We start from the raw sequence: 23,250 nt of genomic DNA, 5'->3' as shown, positions 1-23,250 counted from the left end.
TGTATTTTTCAATAAGGCATCCCATCAAGTTACATAAAAGAGTAAAGATTATTATCATTATTTTTATTATAGGCATACGGATTTATTACATATCAAAGCGGAAAATTTCGCTAAAAAGTCAAGTTTGTTGTCTTTTAATAATGGATGTTTTATTTAGCAGTCATTTTAATTTCCCCCCACCTCGGGATTAATGAGCTCTTTTGGACCCTTAGTGGTTTCCTGTGGGGATGGCCAGCAAAGGCACCCGTAGTTTTAGTCATTATTAATTCATTTGAGACAATTATTGGTTACAGGTTTATAATGTTTGATGTTTGGTGTAAATAGTTACTGGATTTCTGCTCAAATCGTACCCAGTTGTGTGGAGCTCCTTGACAGAAGTGCTCCCCCTCTGTCCTCCATGCGGTACTACACCTTCTCCTTCCTCTGGTTCAAATCGACGGGCTCTTCTGGATTCGGCCAATCAGAAATTAGCCGCCATAAAATCAAACCCCATTTAAGAATCTTTGATCAACCGTGAATGAAGTGAACACCTGCCATCACATAATGTGACTCTGAATGGAGAAAACGAAAAATACTTTGATAAACAATTTGTAACAAGAACTTTTAAAAACGTCCCTTTCTTCCGGTCAGGAGATCAGTGTTTGCAGTGCTTACTGATGGCTTTATGTTGACTTTATTGTACATAAGTATTATTTTTCTTTTTAAAACGTTCTTTTGGTGTGACTTAAGTATCCTATAGGCTATATTACATTTCCCTTTGTAGGTGTGTTTGGACAGAGAAGGTTATTGCTTAAATTCTGAATAGTTCCGATTAGCAAATAAGACACATAAGCTGCTCAAAATGTATAGTTGCTATTTACATTGCACACTTAAATTGCGCACACTATAAGGAGCTTAAAATGGATTTCTATGCTCTGTTTCTACAGGAATGCTGCTGGCTTCAGCCTGTAACTTTCTTCATCCACTTCAGCCTGGATACAGAGTGTCCGTTAAAGGGCTTAACTGTGCACATTTCTCAGCAAGAAGTGATAGCATTTTCTTAAGTGAGCAAAAATAATAATGGATATATAAAACATCCGTTGGGAACATTAGCCACTGTGGTGATACCAAAGTAAATAGAAAATATAAATATCCTACAGAAAGTGGATTTAACGAGCTATAATCCTCTAGGAAAATTATTTTTCGTTTTCGTGGCCGGTATGGAGGCCAATTAAAGCTGGTGTCACGGTGCGTCTCCCTGAAGAAGGACGACCACAGGAAATGTCAAATCCTCGTCCCCTGGTGGTAAGCCCTACCACTCTATGGCCCTGCTGTAATAATATACTAATGATACACTGATGATCTAGTGGAAGGCTAATTGATGAAGACCTTTCCACGCAGAGCTCTGTTGTGTGGTAACGTAATGAGGACAAACAGCCATTGAGCTCTAATGGTTTTTATTGCTTGAGAACTGCATCACCTACAGTAGAGGCCAGGCCGTCCGGAGGGGGCTAGAAGAAAATCTCTATCTGCTTTTATAAGATGGAGTGAAGAAAAACTGCGGCTTATGCTCCTACAGTATAATCACAATGACCAGCAGGAACAAAAACAAGCAGGCTTAAAAAAAAAATAATAATAATAATAATAAAAAAAAAGTTAAACTTTTTGCCTACGAACCAAATCACACAAGACAACATAAATTCTGCGGCAGGCACAAAATCATTTCCACTTGCGGTGATTTAGATGGGGAAAAAAAAAAAATCACGGAGGATCAATCGGTCTGAAATCTGTAGTGTAGTAAATGAAATCGATAAAAGGAAACGCTGGCGTCTCCGATCACCCCTTTAATGCTCAAATTACTTGCAACGAAGGCTGCTGAAGGCTACATACTAAAATAAAAAACAAGTCTTCCTGCTCTTTTCCCGCATTTAGAGTTTCTCTCTATTATTTGTTTTTTTTATACATTTCATAATCAATATCATTACCATCTGACTTAAGTATTTTCTAACTCTTACACACTTCATTTCGGTGTAGGATACTTGGCACCATAATGCAGTAACACAAATTGACACAAAAAAAAAACAGTTTACATTTTAAGGATACCCAAGCCTATCTAAAATATCACATTCAGAACCATAATATTATAGAAATAAGTTAGAGTAAGAATAATAATGAAATCATGTGAGAGTGCTATATATGAAACATTATCTTATATACTTGCATGGTCTATGGCACTGCTTAAAACATTCTTGGATAGGCAATAAATCACTGAACAGTTTCTGTTTCTCTCCTCTTGTACAGACCACTCAAAGGTCACAGCGGCTGCAGGAACACCCACACAGTCACTCTGTCTGCGCACACTTCGGCATAAACATTTTGGTAAGAATTATAAATTATCTCTTTAAAAAGTACAGTATATAAAATGAGACTCAACTGATGTGTCAGGCATGGCAGTGTGTTGTGCACACAACAACAAAGACAACTCAAAAAACAAATAAAATGGAAAAAAAAAAATATATATATATTCATTTGTTGAAATAAACTGAAAAGTTCTATGGATCTATTCCAACAAAGGGACCACAAAGTTTGGTCAGAAAAGAGAACGGCACTAAAACCATCAACAACTCTATGTTATACTGTCCAATGTACAAATAACCCTAACAATATAGATATACAACTTTTTTTTGCATTGCACTCTTTTTTTAAAACACCTTACATACTGTGTGGAAAGTAGCTTCTATACATAGAGGCATACCTAAAAATGGCAAGTACGGTGTCTAAAAGTATGTAGTAAGACTGATTTCAATTAGAGTTTTGGCAACGAGGCTGTGGCATGGAAAAGAGTCGTCCGTCCGTCCGTTTTTTTTTTTTTTTTTCTTCTCTGGGGAATGGGGTTGCATGGCAACAGTGAGGTCAGCGATGTGTGTCTTGTCTGGAGCCGGGCCCTCGGGTGCTCGTCCACATCTCAACAAGTGTTTTATGGAGAGAAAACGGCTGGGTTTTCGTATGGATGAGGTGTCAGGACAACTGCAACTGGTCAGCACAGCTGAAAAACTTTGTCTAGGTTCTTCAGTGTACACTTGTGCAAAGTGTGTGTGTATTTGTGTGCGTAAGAGTGTGTGTGTGCGTAAGAGTGTGTGTGAGTGTGTGTGTGTGTGTGTGTATGTTGGTGTCCTATTTGTTTCTCTGGTGTTCTCACAGAGGCGCTTCACGGAATATCTTCTCCCCCCTTTGGCAACACTTCCCTGTGGAGAGAAAAAAGGAAAAGTTTTATTCCTAAATACCAAGTGGTCATTTCAACCAAAGAAAAATGACCTGATGCCCATTTTAAAAAAAAAAAGTTAAAATACAAGATGCAGCTCTGGTTTGTAAGTAAATGTCTTAAAATGACTGAAGCATTTTAAGCAACCAGCAATCATATGTCACTTTTCCACTGATTGATGTTTTATTTTGGAATAAAACTCTTCAAACCATGTGTGCAAAGTCATGAAAAATCTAGCAAATCAAAGCAAACAATAGCAACAATGAGAAGAATTATAATTAAGAAAAAATAATATTTACCACGACATCACTGCACCACACAACACTTGTGCTTATTTGCATTAGGTTTACCTGCCCCCGCTGTTATTCGGAAGGACAGGAAGACAGGCTGGCAGGGGGACAGAGACAAACCACAGTTAGAGAAAACAAGTTAAAGGCCGTAGTAATGCTCTCGGGGACACGTATAAGCCGTCTTCCTCTCTGAGCACCGATGACACGCAGGTTAAACTCACATACCAGTGCCGCGCATTTTTGGGCCTGTGTGCTAACTACATTGGACATTTTTTGAACATAGCCAGCTGTGATTTTAGCAGTAGTGTGTGGCTGGGAGGCGAGGGCTGCTGCAGTCTCTCTCAGTGTGCTCAGGTCACCTCACACACACACACTACTGTCTACGTCACACTAAGTATTGATGAAAGACATGACTTAAGGCGCCTCTCTTTCAGCGTAAGACTTTCTGTCTGACACCGCAGAGACTGAAGCGACAGTGTTAAACACTTTCTATACAGTCAGCTTTAAAAAAAAAAAAAAAAAAAAAACCCTCCCTGTGCTGCTCTGACCTCTCTCCCACTTTTTGTTTTAGGTTCTTCCTTAAATATAAACAGCTTTAAGTAAGGGCTGACTGTTTCACTCTTTGGAATAAAGCTGCTGGCAGGTGAAATGTAGTCGCAAGATTGAAAATATTTGTACTCTACAAGTTTCATTTTTCTTTTTTTTTATTCTTGATCACAAGGATTGTCTCATATAGTTGCAACACATTAATGTCCATATGTACAGCATGCAATACAAATTGTTGTTTCCCCACTAGATGCAAAATGTGTTGAGAGTAGTCCATCTTCTTCCACTTCAGGCTCACACTCACAGAATCTGTTTAATCATAATATCACAACACAATCACACGGTGAGGATGTGGGCAGAGCTTCTGTTACCTTGTGGTCCCCCATGCAGACATTGGGCCCGATGTTATCATAGACTATAGACTTCTCTTCATTTTCAGGCTGCAGAGACACAAAATCAAAATGTTGGGGGTGAAAACGTGATGAACAATATGTTTTATTCATTATATGAAACGGCCGTCGCACACTGTGCTGCAGCACAGCTTCTGATCCACAGTAAATACACACAGGATGCAAAGTCAGCAGCACCGTGTTTGTGTTTACACAGTACAATCATTACAGGCTTGTGTCATGTTTTATGACACATTCATGGATGAGCAATCAATGTACCAGCTTCATTAAACACAATTAGCGGGATTATATTGTTGATTTCAAAATAAAAGTCACCTAGAACCGTACCAGGGCGAGATTAAAATATGTCCATATTACCGACACAGTACCGATATTTTGGTTGTGTACAATTTGGACAATGAAATCAGCCAGGACAATAACAATTTGTTTAGGTGCCAATAAAATCCTAATGATGTCACCAGTGCGGTCACTCTGTGCAGCTTATTTGCATACGATTTGTGGTTAATATATATATTCATTCTGACACAGCCATTCAGTTTGCAACTTAGTATAAATAGTTGGAGGGAATACTGGGGACAAATTAGAAATGACCACCTGTTGTAACTGCGAAGTAATTAAGGGTTAATTATGTTCTTAGACACTTAGTTCAGAGAATTGTAAGGGACAAACTTCAGTACAATTAAGCCAATTTACGGGCACAAAACATTAATCAAAGTGACCAACAGAAAGTGAAAAAACATTTGTCTCAGTTATGTTATACAATTGTTTAAGCACATTTTTATGATGCTGGATTGATCATTCATGAATAACTCGGGAAACTTTGCAAATATAAGTTTGTTTTGTTGAATTCCTTAAAGTGCTACAGACTCTCACAGAGCAGAAGCACAGCATCTCACTTATGAATAACACAAGTACGCACGGAACTGAAATGCACCTTTAGGAACTCAGCGCGGTTTTAACTTCGAAACTTGCGCACAGTGCAGCGAAGAGAAATGAAAAGCAGGAGTAATTTACAAAGTGGACATTTGCCTCTCGACCAAATCCTCTCTGTAATCTGTAAGTGCCTATCTGAGGGAATCAGGTTTCAGTATCACTTTCTGCACACAAAGAAGCTGTTACCCACTCACACATGAATCTGCAGACTGGAGTATAAATCACACTTGTCTGGTTGAACTAAAGACTTTTTAAACAGCCGTCCCAACCCCCACGTGTACACACACACACACACACAGGCTGGTGGGTGCTACCAGTTGTGACTCGGTGAGCTGCACTGGCGCTTCGGAAGAAAGAAACAAAGATCTTGAGAATGAACCATAAAGCGAAATCCAAATTAACTTCAGACCAATCCTGCAGTGGAGCGGGGTCAGCACACGGTGTGCCTCCACCTCACTCCACCTTTTCTAGCGGGCCACGCACTGGCACCTCTCTATTTGTCTGGCAGCCGGCCCCGAGCCACTGCCTCCCAAAGCCTGGGATACATTCATCAAACACACACTTGATAATTTACAAAGGCAGCATAAAATTGTGGATTTTCGGGCTGCATAATCTTTAGACAGATAAACAAATTACCCGGGGCCCTCCAGCAGAGAGGGAGCGCTCGCTCGGCTAAACATTCATTACTGGTGCTCCCGGAGCTGGTGCTGCGCTGCACAGCCAGCGGGCAACCTTCGGCGTGTTAGGGCTCGGCAAGCAGAAAATAACATGATGGCGAGTTAACCGACCGTGCCATGATAGATGACGCCACACGCTGGGCTGTTTACGGGCCTATGTCTCAACAATCTGTAATGCTCGGAGCCAGAGAGTGTGTGCTCAGTGAATCATCAGCCAATCTGCGAACACACTAACTGTTCCACTCTGTCCCTGCATTACAAGCAATTAGCCAGTGCTTGAGGGGAAGAAAAGCAAACAACAACCCAGCTGTGTGTGTGTGTGTGTGTGTGTGTGTGTGTATGTGAATCACTTTTTACATAATTCTGACACATTAAGTGGGTGAAATTCACTGGGTGTTATCATTTTAAAATGCTTTACAGTCTTTGTTTTTCACGACTTACTGTAATACAGTGATCAGAGTTATTGTTCTAGTTTGGCTTCAGTCAGTAAAGAAGAAAGATCAGGAAGGGATTTCTCATTTGTGGCGGACAAAAGAAAGCCAAACTTCCTGAGCAGCCCCCTGCTGTGGACTGTACCTGTACAATACACTGCTGCATCTCTTTCACACACACGAACGGATGAAAGCCTGCGTGTTCCAGCACTGAGAAGACTCAGACCTCTAAAGTTGATGTTTGGTAATCTAAAATGCTAGAAAATGTGGCTTTTCTACACTAACTGGATTGTTTCTGGTGGTCATGGCAGCCCCCAATCAAAAGGTGTTCTCTTATGGAAAACGGGTAACAACAAAATCTGGGGAAACTTGGCAGAGCTGCATGGTGGATGTCTAAGTAATCCAGCAAACAAAATAGAAGGAGAGGAAAGAGGTGGCAGATTGGTTGGAGTTTACAATGCTGGGATGGATTTGAGGCTGAGCGGGGGCCCGCAGGGTTTCACTTTCTCAGGAAGGAGACAGATCTGCGGCTTTATGAAGAAGATGGGGCCCACTGGGGTGAAGTGCTGGGATATATATACTGTCTGGGTGGACCCATGGCTTAGCGCTCCAAATTAATATTCGCAGACACCTCATCCTTCCATCTGTGAAGTGACAGAGGGCATGGAGGGGAATGTGGATCAAGGACAATTGAGTTGTAGAAATAAAGGGTGAGACATTTATAAAGACACCTGTATTTTAGGTGAGGGAGGAGTGGTGACATTTTGGAATCTGACTTTCAAAAGCAATCAAAAGCCTCTGAATTGGATCTAAAGTGGCAGGTTTAGGCTCACCTTGAAGACCAGGTCTCTGGCAGAGGCAGACAGGAGGATTCGGTCACACCAGGCGGGGCATCTGGTGTTCATGTACTGCTTCCCCTGACTGCTGTCTTCACTGTACGGGTAACTGAAGAGACACACAAGCAGAACACAGTTAGTCATTAGAAAAATATAGACTCACACAACAATAGTAATTTATACACGTTTAAGTGGTATCCAGGTGATAATGAACTTTATTTTCTAGTAAAGTACTGCACAAATAACAAGATGATAGAGGAAAGCCAATAAGGAAAGCAATAAATATGATTTGTATGAATCAACGGGGCTCCAGAGGAGTAATAAATATGGAGACGTCACGTCATCTGCCTTATCTCAGGGACAGAGATCAAAATGTTTTCCTGAGAAAACAAGAGGTCTATAAGTATGACCAATCATCTGAGTAATCTCCTTAATCAACACATATGGATGGCTCAATCAAAGCAATCTTTCTCTGCCAACTGTACAGGTTGTGAGTGTGTGTTTGTGTGTGTGAGAGAGAGAGAGAGAAAGAGAGAGAGGGAAAATAAAAAAGAAAGAATGAGAGTGATTTAGTCAGAGCGGGCCAGAGGGAGATTCAGTTGCCCATATGTATAGCTACATCTACAGGGTCATCAAAAGCAGATTAGGTGTCGCAGCAAATGGCCAAGAGAGATTGTATCTTGGAACAGCAGGGAACAATCGCATGATTTAAGCGGCGGCAGGGCTGGAGTCGGGCGGAGAGCCATCGAGCTGATACAAATTTACATTGTTGAGAATTCAATTTGCCCCTTCCGCTCATCAAACTGCTTCAGATTTACACACCACCAATCCAATTTGTTTGTCAGCGCTCATCAGGATGTAAGACTGGGCTTACATTCTGTAATACCAATCCAATTTGCTCCTTCAATGCCACACGTGCTAACCGTAGCATAACACAAAGTGCCTCTTCTCTTAGGATGGTGATATCCTAATGATAAAATAAACACATACATCTGGCCTTCGATTCATCACACTTGCCGCGCTCTGATAGCTTAATTGGACTTTGTGCTAAGGCAGAATACATTTAATAAGCATTTGGTTGTGGTTGCTTTGTACGTATGTGTGCATTCAAAATCACTCTGTGGTTGCTACTGCTACAGCTGCAGCTACTACAGTTACTAAAGGCCCTGACACACCAAACCAATGTCAAAGAACTGGTGGCGACAAAAGCAGATTGTGGCGTCGCCTCACGTTGCCTGTGTCTTGGCCAAAAAGTGACACCACAACACACCGCACCGGCTATAGCCGGAAGACCGGAAGACCGGAAGACCTGCGACTGCAGATATAAACAAAAGCAGCTCCATGGATGTATAATAAGAACTGGACATGGTGCTGCCGCTTAGCCTTACAGCCAATTGTTTCCAGTGAATTGTAGCTTACCACCATGTGTTTTGCTGTGGCATTATTTATTGGTGGATGTGTACTGTGCTATTTTGTTCACTTTTAATATGTCGTGTTTAAGGATTTTATAAGATATGTCATTTTATTCTATTTTTTGGGTGCCTTTTTAACATCTTGGATGCCATGGACAATAAATGAAAATTTGCCTTTTAGGTTGATTTACAGTTGGGGGTTTCTGTTGATCAGTGAGCACTGTTCCTGTCCAATAAACTGATATAATGAAAAACTAATGTTGATTGTCAGATGGACTGGACTGATTTTATTGGGGATTAGTCATAAAAATCTGAAATCTGATCGTTTTTTTGTCTGTCCAAAGTTCAGTTGTTAAAACGAAAAGCTATGGATGACCTAATTTTCCCTACAATGCTTCCTTCACAAAGCGTTGAGTGTGTACATATGAAGATCACAACATCACTACTGAAATGATACACTGATATTCTGCCTTACAATGAAATCAATGATATTATTCCTCACCCACGTACATACACGGAAACGGAGATATGTGTTGGCCTAATACCAGTACACTGTGACATATGGTGACAAGTTTTGCAAATCAGACACACACACACACACACACACAGACAGAGAGAGCCCCCCCACCCCACCCCCACCAGGTGAACAAACAGACCTGCAGAAAGCTACTTAGAGAAGTTCCCTGCCTCCAATTAGCATTAATAGCACTTAAACCATGGGGGAAATGCATGGGGGTTTTGGTATGCTAATCAAAGGGCTAAAGAAGTGTTCCCGGGATAAAAGAGCATGAAGAATAGGATGAGTGAAACAGAGATAGACAGGGAGGCAGAAGAGAGGGGATAAAGACGGATCAGACATAAAGAGGCAAAGTGAGGGTGGAAAAGAGCAAAGTCTTCAAAGGGCTTGTGGAGCTGCTCGACTTCAGGGTGGCCTGAATACTCCTGCTTCCTGAGGGACGGTCCCTGGCCTGACACAGCCTGTGAACAATCCTCCTATCAGGGACTCTGTTATAGCTTTATTGACTAACAAGACTGGGGTCATTTTGGTGTTAAAGAGATTGAGAGAAAATGAAGTTTTCCCCCCTCACCTCCTTCAAAACAATGAACTTCCGCCTGATAGCAAACTTCCCCGAACACTTCAACAACAAAACTTTGCTATCGTTCAGTCATATTTAATGACAGCCAGCCATTGTAAAAGCTGATTAAAAATACTCAACAATGGCCATTAAAGGGCCATTCTGCGTCCCTGTGTGTGCAGGTATAGGCTGTTCTCCTTTCTGTTTTACCGCGCCCTCCGTTGGGTCCAATAGAGATAACAAGTCTTAATGCAACAGCAAACAGTCAAATGGCGCGCTGGGGCCAAAGTGATTAATGTGTCCGATTAGCGAACTCACAAACTTATCGGGGAAGGTAAACGGTCCGAGAGGGCGTGTGGGCTGGAGGCCGTCAGCTCATATCAGACCCTTATTGCTTGCAGCAAGACTAATTACACTAATTAATGGGCCAAGCTGATAACTCCAACAATTGTGTACCTGTATAGGAGGGGGAGCTGCACTTATCCACACGCACACACACATATACATACAAACAGCCACATACACTGCTTTACCAACTCCGGTCCCAGGGCTAATATGTTAGACTACCAATGATGGTTATATGTAGAATTCAAATTTAATGAGAGTTGTAAAATAAAAGGAAAAGAACAAAAATGAAATGGCTGCCACTTTGTCCTGATTGGTTTGCTATTGAATCAAATTTGTTCTGTTACAGTTTAAGATGCCTTCCAGGCATTTAGGAATTACATGTACGTCTCACTTCCTGCACTTAATTAATGCACCAGAGCCAAATAGTTTTATTTATTTTTCCTGGTGGTACTCAAAATCTATAGTTAATATGCAGTATGTCATGTGCATATTTTTGTTGAGACTGAAACAATCTTCAAACTAATAATCTAATTAAGTCATTTGCCAAGTATAAACTGAGTATAAAGCTGTCCCAAATCCACACTACGTACTCAAAACCTGCTCAGAAATAGTAGGCAACGTGTTCATGTTGTAAAAGTGAAAAAATCAAGTATAATCAAAAGTATTTTATAATTTCCTGTTAGTATAAAATGGTTAAGTATGCTTGTATACAGACTGCAAAAAACAGTATATTATAAAGATTAGCATATAGTATATAAAATAAATACGCAGTATAAACTTGGGACAGAGCATCTGTCTCTTTATTTAGCTATCCTGCAGGTGCATAGATCTTGAGAAAGTACAAAAGTGACAGCTAAAAAGCTCTGCACAGTGCTGCCGGTGCCTTTAAATATACCGTACACTGTAAAGAGCTCAAGTGAAAAAGCGACAAGAGAAAAGTTTGAGACATCTGACCGTCGTCAGTGTCAGATAATGACACTGACACTGCTGACGGTCAGTTGACTGAAATATTTGTCTTGCCAGGTGTCTTTGTCTCGGTCACTTTTTTACAGCAATCACCTCGTGTGTAAAGTTGACATAAGAATACTGGTTTCCTGCTTGCTCCTCCATTCTTTTGTGTTGCTGACCACATCTCAGATGATACGTGTGTGTACAGTCGCACACTGAGACCCTCTAGCACCCATTGAGAGCTCATTCATTCATGCTTGGTTTGGGGTTTAATGTTTGACTTGGCTGCTGACACATTACTCTCGTGTTTTCTGGCCGGTGTCAGCTTGTTTGTCTTGCAACAGTAAAAACCGCCGAGGTGAGCATAGGCCCTACCTATAGGGTGTCACGCAGCCTCACCCAGCAGAGGGAGATTATTACATTACAGTACATTACTGTACTATACAAGTTACTGTATCTACACACACTTTATTTGAATAACACTTAAAATAAAAAGATTCAAACAACAAAAAGCTGTGTATAAAATGCGAGTTAAGATTTTGTTGGTAAACCAGACTACCAACCTGCATCCCCAGGACTGGACACTCAATCCTGGCATGGATTGCTCCAGGCCAAACTTTCTTGTCTCACATTCTCTTATCTCCCCATCAACAGCTATTACCTTGTTCTACATAATGACAAATAAGTGACAGGCCAAACAGTGGGCTATTCAGGTGCTCAGTATTTAATGAGGGCAATATAAACTTGGGAATTTAGGTAGGGCAGGAAGCCAAAGATAAGAGTAATAGTAACAGTCACATGAGGTCAAGGATGGTAAAGAGCATCATGGGATGTTGGAGTGGCAATTGCTGGGCTGGGATTGGCAAAAAAAAGTCAGAAACTGAGTTTCCTCTCGCTGCCTCTACAGCTATGTTTGTTTGCCGTTGTCAGGGGAAGCTTGGCAAAACAACACACACACACAGACACAGACACACACACACACAAAAAGATCAGCCAAATTCTATCAATAAAGCTGAATGTTTGCTTCAGTTTGTAGAGCTGGGAGGCTCGCAGGCACAACATTGGCATAGTGCAGTACAAACAGTGAAATGCCATCAGTAGCTCATGGCTCACAGCCTGCTGGGGTTCAGCTATGACATGTTCTGCCTTTAGCTGCTCTAAATGAAGACAAGAAGACACAGATGGCATCCATTTAATCCTCTTCGTGTAAGATTGTTTTTAACAAAGCCTCCCTCTCAGTGGCATCATCTCAGACAAGAGGCAATGACACAAGACAGTGGACAATCTTCAGCTATTATTGCCACAATGGCCCCTCATCATTTTCATAGGCTCTCTAGTAGTTAGAATGATGGATGTGCTGATGGTTGTAAAACAATGTTCCTGTTCAGTAGATCAGCTTGTAATGCTGAATCCTGTGGCTGCACTGAGCCAACACGAGCCATACACTTACAGTGGCTCAGACGCAGTGCTTTAACCAAACATTGTCGTTAAAGTACATCTGTGGGGCTCCTTAAATGGAGTCATGCGCCTCCGCTCCAGTATAGCATGGCTGTTCACAGAGCAGAGAACAAGAAGCCTTGTTCTTGGAGGATGCAAACAGCAGGGCTATAGGACTAATGTATTCACAGTCAAATACACACATTCACATATAGAGAGGGTGACATCATTCATACGAGCCGTCAGAGGCCAGGGGTGTTGTGTGAAGAGTGTTATTCATAGAACAAAGACAGTTACTGTATACAGGAGAGCCATCTGTGTGAGCACTTCCTATGAGCTCAAAACGAGTCTCGAGGAATTCTCCACTGCTCTGACAATTCTCTCATATGTACTTATTAGCAGTTATTGAGGAACTGGCAGGTAGCCATTTGTGTCACTTGACCAAAATTCTCTCTGACCTGAAGGGCAAAGTCATTCTATCTGGCATCAGCTTTCGAACCTCTCCTCCTTTCATGAACCTGTGAACGTTGTGTAGGCACTTTTGGCTCGACCGCATAGGCCTGCAGCTTTGGAAAACGTATGCTAGCATGCCAAGGTTGGTCCCGGGGTGCTTCCCAAACAGCAAAGACAACTGTTTCCGCCTCCTCACTGGCCTCACCTCCTGACCGCTGGGCCACACTCTGCTACTTTCCATGTCTAGTCGACACATGGGACTGGAGCCATGCCGTTCCCTGTAGCACCGTCCCATCCTTCTCTTTTTGTTTGGCCTAGCTGAGTCAAACCATGCCGCGTTGATTTGCATTTCCATTACCAGTTTAAATGAGATGGACCATTTCCGGAGTCAGGTCAAAGCACACCCAACCGCCTTCAAGCGGGTTGCAGTGACGTCAGATGGGCTTCGTCGGCTGCAGGTCTGTGTGTCTGTTTGACCGAGGATGGGGCTGAGCTACACACACACACACACACACACACACATGCAGAGCAGAGAGGCCGGAGATAGGACGAAGTGTGTGCTTCGGCTGCATTCCCACAAAATCCGGCAATGTGGCACCTTCCCACAGGGTTGTGCGGAGGTGTGGCCGTGTTTATTTGTGCTTTAGAACGTAACCGCTGTGAAACAATCAGGAAATAACTTTTTATTTCTCTGATTCACTGCTTTGTTCTCTTCATTCATGCTCGCTCGACCACGGCTGCTCTCTCTCTCTCTCTCTCTCTCTCTCTCTCTCTCTCTCTCACTCTCACTCTCACTCTCACTCTCGGTCGTTCGTTCGTTGAGCCGGGGAGGAGGGGCCAACTTTTACAAACAGCAACTGACAATCATTTGGTCAAGACACACCTTCAAGCGGGTGGGCCTGTTGTAATGGAGATGCAAATCCCTGCCACGCTGGGCTGATGCGCCGGGTCAAACAGAGTCAAGCCAAGCCACACGTGTATAGAAAAGGGCTATATATGTACTTAAAGAGAGGTTCGGGTAAGTACTAGAATAAATGGAAAAAATACATGCCAGAGAGATACGTATATTTTAAGGTTGCCCTTAAAATATACGTATCCCTTGGATTGGTGTGTGTCATCCCTTGGATTGGTGTGTGTGCAGTTATTGAGGAACAACTGCACATGTGAACACCATCAACACCAACAGAAATGCATGCACTTCCACTGTATATCAATTGTATTGTATAACAATTTCACTGTACCACTAAACTGCTTCAATGTAGCAGTCGTGACATAAGTGCCTTGCTCAAACACGCTGCAACAGTAGTTGATGAAGAATGGAGACAATAACTATCACATTTTGGGAAATGAAGATTGTGTGAAAAATTAAATTTGGGTTTCTGGCCAAGAAACCCACATTTCCATGCTGCCCTTCCAAAGATCCACTTCTAAACATCTGTCAACATTCATTATTAGCAACACTAGCTGTACCTCACTAGTACCCAGATGTTATGTACTGTATATGTATATGTATTTGTACCGTGGCTCCTCTCTCCCACTCCCTGTCCCACAAACAGACCCATGGAACAGCAGCCATCTTTTCTACTCCTGACTTTTTCCATCTTTCCACCCACCAACGTTGCACACCACTTCCACACCATCTCCCTGCTCTGAAATCATTCATGATTTGTCTATTGATGGAGTTGTACCGCTGGTCTAATGTCACTCAAAATCTCCCTCAAAGCCCATTCCCAGTAACCATGTTACAGGCAGAATACATTCTTCCACTGCTCCCTCATTGTCCACTGCATTTCCTCCTGAAGCTGGGGTCCCGATTAAATTTTTGCATCGATCTCGTGCAAAAAAAGGGCAAAGAAATCAGATCAGAGGAGTACTAAAAGCTTTCCCCTAAATCAATCAAAATACATGAATAAGTTACTGGTGCCTTAGTATGTTTTAGGGGATATTACCGTAGTTATGCCATTCCTAATATGAAATCAAAAGTACCATAATGCATAGTAAAACTTGCCATTATTTTCAGTCAAATGGCCATGCTGCAGCCTATGCAAAGACCTTGTGACCTAATGGCTTGTTGCAGTCTCATGCATTAAGCACAGGAGAAACTGTGTCTAAATAAATGATGGTTTCTGATTAACAGACACATCTATTCTGTCCCAAAAACTGGTTGAGAAAACTAGTAACCATACATGGGCTCCTGTGTTTGAGTGCGTATGAGTCGTCCCGCAGCAGCCGACTGGCTCCAGGTGCAACTGTGACAAGGCCCGGGCAAATTCCTCACCCGGGTGCCCAAGCACTTAAACTTGTCATGGCCAACTTTGACAGACGACTTTTTGAAAGTAAAGAGATATGCATTTTACAGCTTGCAGCCTCTGAAGCAATGCAGGGGGAAGAATTTACGTGTGGGGACAGAGATGTATGTCTGGATGTCCATTCCAAAAACTGAAAGGTAGATGCTGGCCAGGGATGCTTCATCTGTAGTTACCTGGTAAAAATAGAAAGCTGGAGATACAATTGTCTGCATTGTGGCCATTGCTACATATGTACATCAGTTACTTTGTGTTATCCAATCCTTAGTTCACCGCTGACAGAAACTTCTCATCCAGACAGAATTAACTTGCAGATTAAATGTTTGTGACTAGTATTGATTTATAGATTTTAACAAAAGTGAGCCGTGTGAGTGCATGAGTGTGTCAGTGAGGGTGTGTTCTGATGGCCTGCATTAAAAAGAGTAATAACCTCACAGATGGCGAGGGGCTGGTCCGGAGCAGGCTATGTGATGGAGAACAATCGCTGAGGCTTGATTGCTCAAGGAGCACAAGGCAGACCTGACAGGGGGAGGGGTACCAGTATATGTGTGTGGGGTGTGTATGTGTGAAGTGGGAGGAGGGTGTTGTTTAAGTTTAACTAGGCCACTGCTACCCATTACAAGGCTGACAATGAGCGGTTTGTCGCGCGTACAGAGTAGATCAAATCAAATTTCATATGCTGCTCCCGGGTTTCATCTATTTGATTCATCATCACCTCAAGTATGAAGAAATAATTTGTATTCTTCCACAGCAGCACATTCATCCCTCCCTGTGGAGAGATGATTCAGTATTATATGGATAGGTGCAAAAGTCAGCCAGTGTAAAAGGACAATAAATCCACTTGTCACTTATGCAAAGTGATGTAAATGGGGTCTCTGATTAAGACACAGAGTCATTTAAAAAACAGGGACTGGCAGAACCTTGACACATGCGCTCACACACACACAGTCTCAAGCGCTCACACCCAAAGCCACTCACACATACACACACGCTTTGATAGCTCTATGTATCTCAAACCCTCTCTCTCTCACACACACACACACACTACAATCCCCTGCCGCCCTGCGCCTGCCACTAGAGCAGTTTATCAAGTAATTATTGTTTGATTACAGCGTTTCATTATCTGCACTGATTGAGTCACAACCGACGGCAAAGGTCAAGCGCCATTAACGCGCTGCTCCCGAAACATATTTCCACGCCGGCAGCGTGTTTGCCCTCCCTCTCCTCTGAAAGGGCTAATTGCAAATGCATTTGTTTGAGGAAGAGGAGAGGAGACCACCCGCTCCAGTCTCCCCCAAGTCCCACTGAGACGGAATATCAATGCTGCCCAAAGCGTTCGTACAGCAACGCACGCACACACATATGAAAAAACATACACATGGGAGCAGTTTGGGACCATATCCAATCATACTTAACAACTGATACCCATCAAACACAGATCCGACCTCTTTCATAAAGCCATTTTGGACAATAAGGGGGTGACTGACTCCTTCTGATTTTACATATTAATAATGAGTCCTTATGGCCATGGTCAGCATATTCACTGCATTTACCAACATGTGTTAGAACCCAGTGGGTGAAAACGTAAGCCTTAGGGTGTCCTCTATTTATGTTGTTGTCTTTATTCTGTCGCTGTCCATTGAAAACCATGCATCACTGAAATTGGTGATTTTTAATATTTCAAACAAACTGAAGGATTAAGTGTTCCTTTATAATCTGAGAAACCCTTATGAATGCTTTTAAAAATGCTTTGTGACACGGATGAAAAGTGTATTTCTTAGCTCATGAAAAGTTAATGTTTTGGAGAAATATGGTTTTCACATGACAGCAATCATTTGTTCTGTCTGTTATCGTTAATTTTGCTATATAAAATCCATAAAAAAGAAAATTTTTAAAACTACTTAATCTTTTTGGTACAGATTTTATATTTTGATAGTTGTCATACATACAGGGTTCTTCTGCATGTGGAGCTTAGATTGGATTAAGTGAATTCCTCTGTGTTACAGGCCAATCAATGACATTTTGTGACTTTTGCACATCATCGCCTCTCACCAGCTAATAATGTACTTGAGTGATCTATTTCCAGCTTTTCGTCAGGATGTCTGAAAGTTTCATTAGGGTAAATACATATTTTAAAGGACTTTTTTAAGGTCAAACAGGTGGGAGGTTCATTCAGATGAGGCAGCGCAAAGAAAGTTGTTGGTATTTTGGTGGAAAATGGGTCTTAGATTTGAGAATAGAATCTAATGATTTTGTCAACAAGAGCAAACTAAATACTTGGAGCAAATGCGCAGCACTAACAGAATAATGCTCAAAACATAAACACTCAGTCCTAACCAGTAGATGCGTGTAAATTTGCATCAAAGAATAACATTTGCTGTTGTTGTTAAAGCAACTGAGTTCCTCAGTCTGCATTTATCTACAAATTAATATGAGTGATTCTTATCTGTAGTCCACAGCTGCTTTATACTGTATGTGAAGTGCGACGTCAGAGCGCAGTGCCATTGCACACGGCCGTCCACTGTGTTTACCTTCATTAAATCATGTGCAAACGTTATAACTCAGTATTCTTCCCGTTTCTGCAGGAGACATCGGATTACTGGAACTCCTCCTGTGTGTCACAGCCTCTTTTCCAACTTAAAAAAATTTAATTCGGCAGTTCGGCATGTTTTATTCCTGAAATTCATTATGGAGTAGACGCTGCTGTATCACATTTTAAGATATGACGTAACCATTTACAACGTGAAATACAGTTGAATTGACTGAAGTAGCGTCAGATTGATGCAATCATATAAACTGCTTCACCAAACAATTTCTTTTCATTATTTATTTCTCTCGGCATTGTTCTAATTAACTGTTGAAAAAACAACATGTATGGTGCTGTGTGTTCACATCGCGCCACTCTGCACCATCCACACAACAATGTGATTCCCTGAGCATCTCTTCATTTGCTGAGCTGTTGTCGTCATACTTCTCTTTGATTGGCACAGCTGCTTCAGAGCATTGAGACCAGTGATGTGACTGGCTGAGAGTATATTTATTAATATACCACAGCCTATGATCTACATTCAACTTCACCCACCCCTTTTGCACTTTGCGCTGCTGCACCTACATGAACCAAAATAGCAGGTGCAGTTGGAGACGCCCACACAGTCCGTGTGCCCAAAACCTGCCGCTTTGCACTCGTCATTGTGCTTGCGTGATTAAAATATGGCCCTAAGAGTCTACAGCCATGCTAGCAGCTCTGTGAGGCTGCTAGATCACCAGAGTTCATAAAGATCATGAATGTCTACATCAAATTGCATGGTAATCCATTCAACAGTTGTTGAGGCATTTTACTAAAAAACTAAAATGTTAACCTCATGGTGGCGCTACAGGAAAAGTCAGGGGATCACCAAAGTCAGTAGGATTCAACCTCTACAGACCATGAAATGCCAATCCATCCAACAGTAGCTGACAGTGCCATACCTAGAGCCACACAGCTAGAGTGGCTAAAAAAATTCAGGACATATCACATATTGCAGGAATGCCAGACCGTAGCAGAAAATCAGCAGTGTAGTTCTGTAGAAGTTAGTGGTGTGAATGCATAGGTGTCAAACTAAGTTGTGTGTGATGTAAAATGGCTCCATACCTGGGTGGGAAAGAGATCTCCAGTTCATGCAGCCGATCCTTGAACACCGACAGCTCTTTGTCATACTCTAAAAGCTGTGGAAAGAAAAAAGTATGGGAATGAGGAGAGAGAGAAGTCTGAATTATTACTATTTTTTTTTAAACATTTTTGATCAAGGGAAGTCAGCTGAGCGTGAATGCTCTTTTTCGGCTCTGCTCTGCTTTACATTCATACAGTAGACACATTCCTCTCTAAAAGTTGGTTGGCACAATCCGTTTTCCACTGTAGGCCCCTGAGCACTTACAGGTCCTGCTGAACAGCTTCAAAATTTAGATTTGTCTTCTGGAATATAAGTAGGTTTCTCCCAACAAACAGACACTTGTCAAGACAATTCAAGGACACTTGAATTCGATGGCTGATATTAGCTAAACCTAGAAGTCAATACTTTTATCATCAGGCCTCAGTGAGTGGTGGATAAGGGTAAGCCAAATGAGAGTTTAGGAGTGTAGAGCAGGATCTCGTCTTTGGGCTCATGTTCCCCACGCTCGCAAAAATTGACAGCAGTTGACCAGTTGTGTGTGTGTGTGTTACTAGCCCTGTCCTACTGGGGGTCTATCTCTCAACACTGACAGTGCATCCACACACACTTCATCAATCATGTCTCCTCACCCAGCTGTACTCACTCACTAGAGTGTACACACACACGTCCCCCAATTTCCCCCCTTTCACAAAACCCATAAATCATTAGTGAAAAGTGCAATTAGTGGCTTCTTGTACACATTAATTATCTGGGAGATGAACAGGTAGCTTGGGCACCTGCATGACTGCCTCCCTGAGAGACTGACAGCGACGTTTCCCAGCAACCCCCGGAGGACCTCGTGCTAGCCCCACTCTTTCCTTTCAGACAGGAAGACATTGAGATGAAGCCGAGACTTGTTTGTTTAGTGGTAAATTGGGCTATTGTACATGTTGCAAACAGCAGGCTACAATTATGGCCTGATGAAGACCTCATCACAGACGGTATGAGTCTGACAGCGGTTGTATAGGCAGCTTGACGTTAATGACATTACATTGGTGTATTACATGCAGCAATATGTTGATGGCTACATGATGAAATATCAACGGAGATGACGCGGTGCACATGGGTAATATTTGGAAGGACGTCCTCACAAAAGTGGATGTCATATGAATATTATTATATCAGTGGAAGGTAACTAGTCTTGCATCTACACTGACATATTTATGTTGTCCATGTATGACTGTGTACACATAGTTTGTCTACACAGCACTGTTGAGTACACATGTATAAATAAGCCAAAGTCCAGTATGTGTCTTCACGATGATGCTCTGTGTGTTTGTGTGTATGTGTGATTATGTGTCAGTGGTGTAGAACAGTGGCCATTACTTTCAGGCAGAGGGGCCTCCCAGACGGAGTCTCAGTGGTTCAGGAGGGCAGATGTGCTGCATTCATCAAACTCACAGTGCCGGGGTCACAGGAGAGACTCACACACTGTGGATGAGGGATGGCTGAGCAGGGGATGCAACCCCACGCTCCACTGTACACCCCGTCTCACTTTCCACCCGCTGATACCTTCCTTTAGTGTGTGTTATAGCCTGACTGATACTGGATTTTTTGGGGCCGACAGCAATATCGATAATTGGGAGTTTAAGAAATCTCATCATTCATTGTGATATTGAACGCTATAAATAAAATATATATTAAAAAAAAAATAAATCAGATAATTGATCAATAAACACCCAGCTCCCCTTAGTTACAGTTGTAATGCCCTGTCAAGCTTTCTGTTCTCGCACAATACATATCCAGTTTACAATGATACCAGTTGCCGATTTAACACTTGAAAATCAATCAAATCAATTAATCATTTTAATAAGTAATAGTTCATATACTGTCAAGTTAAGTGTAGCTTATTAAGCTGATTATGAGACAGTGGATACTGCACAGCTGAAAAGACAGCTGTCACTAGCAGAATTTATTAGCTGTAGCTAGCTAGCTAACTAATGTAACATTAGCTTCATGAGTCGTTGAGAAAACTGTCTCTGGCAGACTTTTTAATGCTTCAAATGTACTCGTTTCAAAACGAGAACTCTGTAAAGGGGTCTTGAATATACACTTGAGGGCTACATCACATAGTGCTAAAAGACTGACGCTAAAGCTGTATCTCCCAGGCAAATCGTCAGCAGTGATGATCCACGTAGAAGACATGGAAGTAACAAAACAGCTTCTTGTATTGCAGTGTAGCGCTAGTAAGTCATAGTTATATAAGTATGATAAGGAAAAATGTAAGATCTGACTGTTATTTCATTCTAACATAACCCTGTTTGGCTGCTTAGCTTACGTACTTGGACAAGAAAGTTTAAGGTTCAATTTATGCTTTTTTTTTTTTTTTTTTAAAAGTAACCTGCTTTGAAATTCTGCCGAGTTTGTTTATTACTACGGGTAGTATGCTAATGTTTTGCAGCTGACGTTATAGCAGACAAACACAAAAATGTGTTTGTCTGTGTTTCAGTTTAATACATTATTTACACTTTTGCACTTGTGTCTTTAGTTTTGGAGATGGTAAAAAAAGAAACCAACATCCAAACTCTTTGTAAATGGAGTATTACCTTTACTAGCCCCATGCATACCACTTCAACATGTGGAGAAATCCAAAGCTTGACAGGCCTGTCGTGCCTAGTTACGGTTGCTAAGCTATGACTGGACAGACGCTATTTGGGGGAGGGCGAGTCAATTATGTATATATTTAGTCATTTTTCTAAAGAAACACATAAATAAACAAACATTTCTTATTCATTTAAATTAGTTGGTAAATAAACTTGTCAATCTTCTCTGGTGGACTATGAAATGGTGACATTATTTCTATATTACCTCAAACATATCTTTGGCATTTCTGTGCTGAAATTTCTTGTTACTTATTGGTCATCATATACACAGATACTGATATATTTGCAGTAAGCAAATGTCAACCAATATATTTGCCCGGCTGATTTATCAGTCTAGCTCTACTGTGAAACAGAGCATGATAAAAGATGGTGGGAAGTGTGTTTAAAAGTATATTTAGCAATATATGCTCATACTGGTATCATGGTGAGTGCTCAAATCAATAATTGACAATTTTCTATAGGTGCACGTGTATCATGTTCACAGGTGTGATTCTGTTTGTTTGAGGTAAAGCACCTTAGATTATAAGTGTGTGACACAGTTTAAACAGCAGGGCTGAGCAACATATGGCTGTGTGTATCTATGGAGTTTGTGCCTTAAGTGAATGTTGAGTAATTCATTCAAGTGAATGAAAAACCCTGCAGCCACAGATTTCACACTACATTTCATCCCAGGTCAATTAAGCATAATGCTCTGCTGCTCTGCTAGGTCAGTGATTTAAAAAAAAAAACTGCTTATATTGGTTCAAGGCCTCGTGACATTATAAAGCCAGGAGTAGTTTGTCAACCAGAAAGTGACCTTGGGAGTTGTGGAGGAGGTGGTGCGAGATGATGCAGCTCCCGCAATATCACAGAGGGAAAAAGATGAAGAAGTGTCTGGGTAAAAACTACCCTGTCATGGGCACAAATTTCTGACTTTGCTTGGATGATCAGCACGCTCTTAAATCAGAGTGGCGCTGATAGTTAGATAGAAGAGGCAGGAAGTTAAGAGGGGTAAATAAAAGGGGATACGAGGTCTTTGGCCCCCAACTGCCCCTCTCAGGCTTGTCCACCACCTGTAATTGTGCTTTGATTTACGCATTGTCAAATATCCCCTGTGACAACACCTGCTGCCATTAAAACCCATCAATAAAGTTGGGGTGAAAGGTCATTTAATTTGATTTTTACTTCTCACACTTGGCTTTCATTGCAGGGGCCATAATTTTCCTTCTTTTTATGGGATCTTCATTATTTTGTGTGAAAAAGCGATAAACTGTCACTGACACGGGGGATGGCCGATTGGGCCGGCCCCTCTCAACACCAAACAAAACACAACACTACAGTATACTGCACCTCTGAACTCTCATTTCCATGTTAATTAAATTAAGTAGACAGGAAGGAAATTAGAATTAGAATTACAACAATCAAAAAATGTCCAAAATGTCAGAAAAACGACACTGACTTCCAAAATAAGGGCACAATTTGGACTTTTTTAACCACTCAGAAGCATTGTTAGAAGAACTAAGCAATGGCTGAAAAACTCAGGTTGAACATAGCCAGTAACAGTAAATAAGACCAACTGTGCATGCATGCTATCTATTCTGATAAGGCTAAGTAAGCAGTCAGCACTTTCCAGAA

The 23,250-nt window shown here is 41.7% G+C and overlaps 1 protein-coding gene across 3 annotated transcripts in view; it reads right to left on the bottom strand.

The window, feature by feature from the left end:
- Nucleotides 1-1,419: 1,419 nt before the first annotated feature.
- The window catches only part of LOC122884277 (inositol polyphosphate-5-phosphatase A), a 144,636-nt gene continuing 122,805 nt past the window's right edge, over nucleotides 1,420-23,250 (bottom strand). For 2 of the 3 annotated variants that reach the window (XM_044213983.1, XM_044213985.1), the window contains 5 exons: nucleotides 18,976-19,049; nucleotides 7,362-7,473; nucleotides 4,449-4,517; nucleotides 3,592-3,628; nucleotides 1,420-3,224 (listed from right to left, as the gene is read on the bottom strand). In XM_044213983.1, coding sequence (XP_044069918.1) covers nucleotides 3,175-3,224; nucleotides 3,592-3,628; nucleotides 4,449-4,517; nucleotides 7,362-7,473; nucleotides 18,976-19,049 — 342 coding nt within the window. In that variant the 3' untranslated portion in view covers nucleotides 1,420-3,174. Of the gene's footprint in view, nucleotides 3,225-3,540; nucleotides 3,629-4,448; nucleotides 4,518-7,361; nucleotides 7,474-18,975; nucleotides 19,050-23,250 lie in introns of all 3 variants that reach the window. The other variant, XM_044213984.1, reaches the window with a different exon arrangement.

Source organism: Siniperca chuatsi, linkage group LG11 (assembly GCF_020085105.1).
Source record: "Siniperca chuatsi isolate FFG_IHB_CAS linkage group LG11, ASM2008510v1, whole genome shotgun sequence".
NCBI classification, from domain to species: domain Eukaryota; kingdom Metazoa; phylum Chordata; class Actinopteri; order Centrarchiformes; family Sinipercidae; genus Siniperca; species Siniperca chuatsi.
This window is presented reverse-complemented; position numbering and strand designations above follow the sequence as displayed.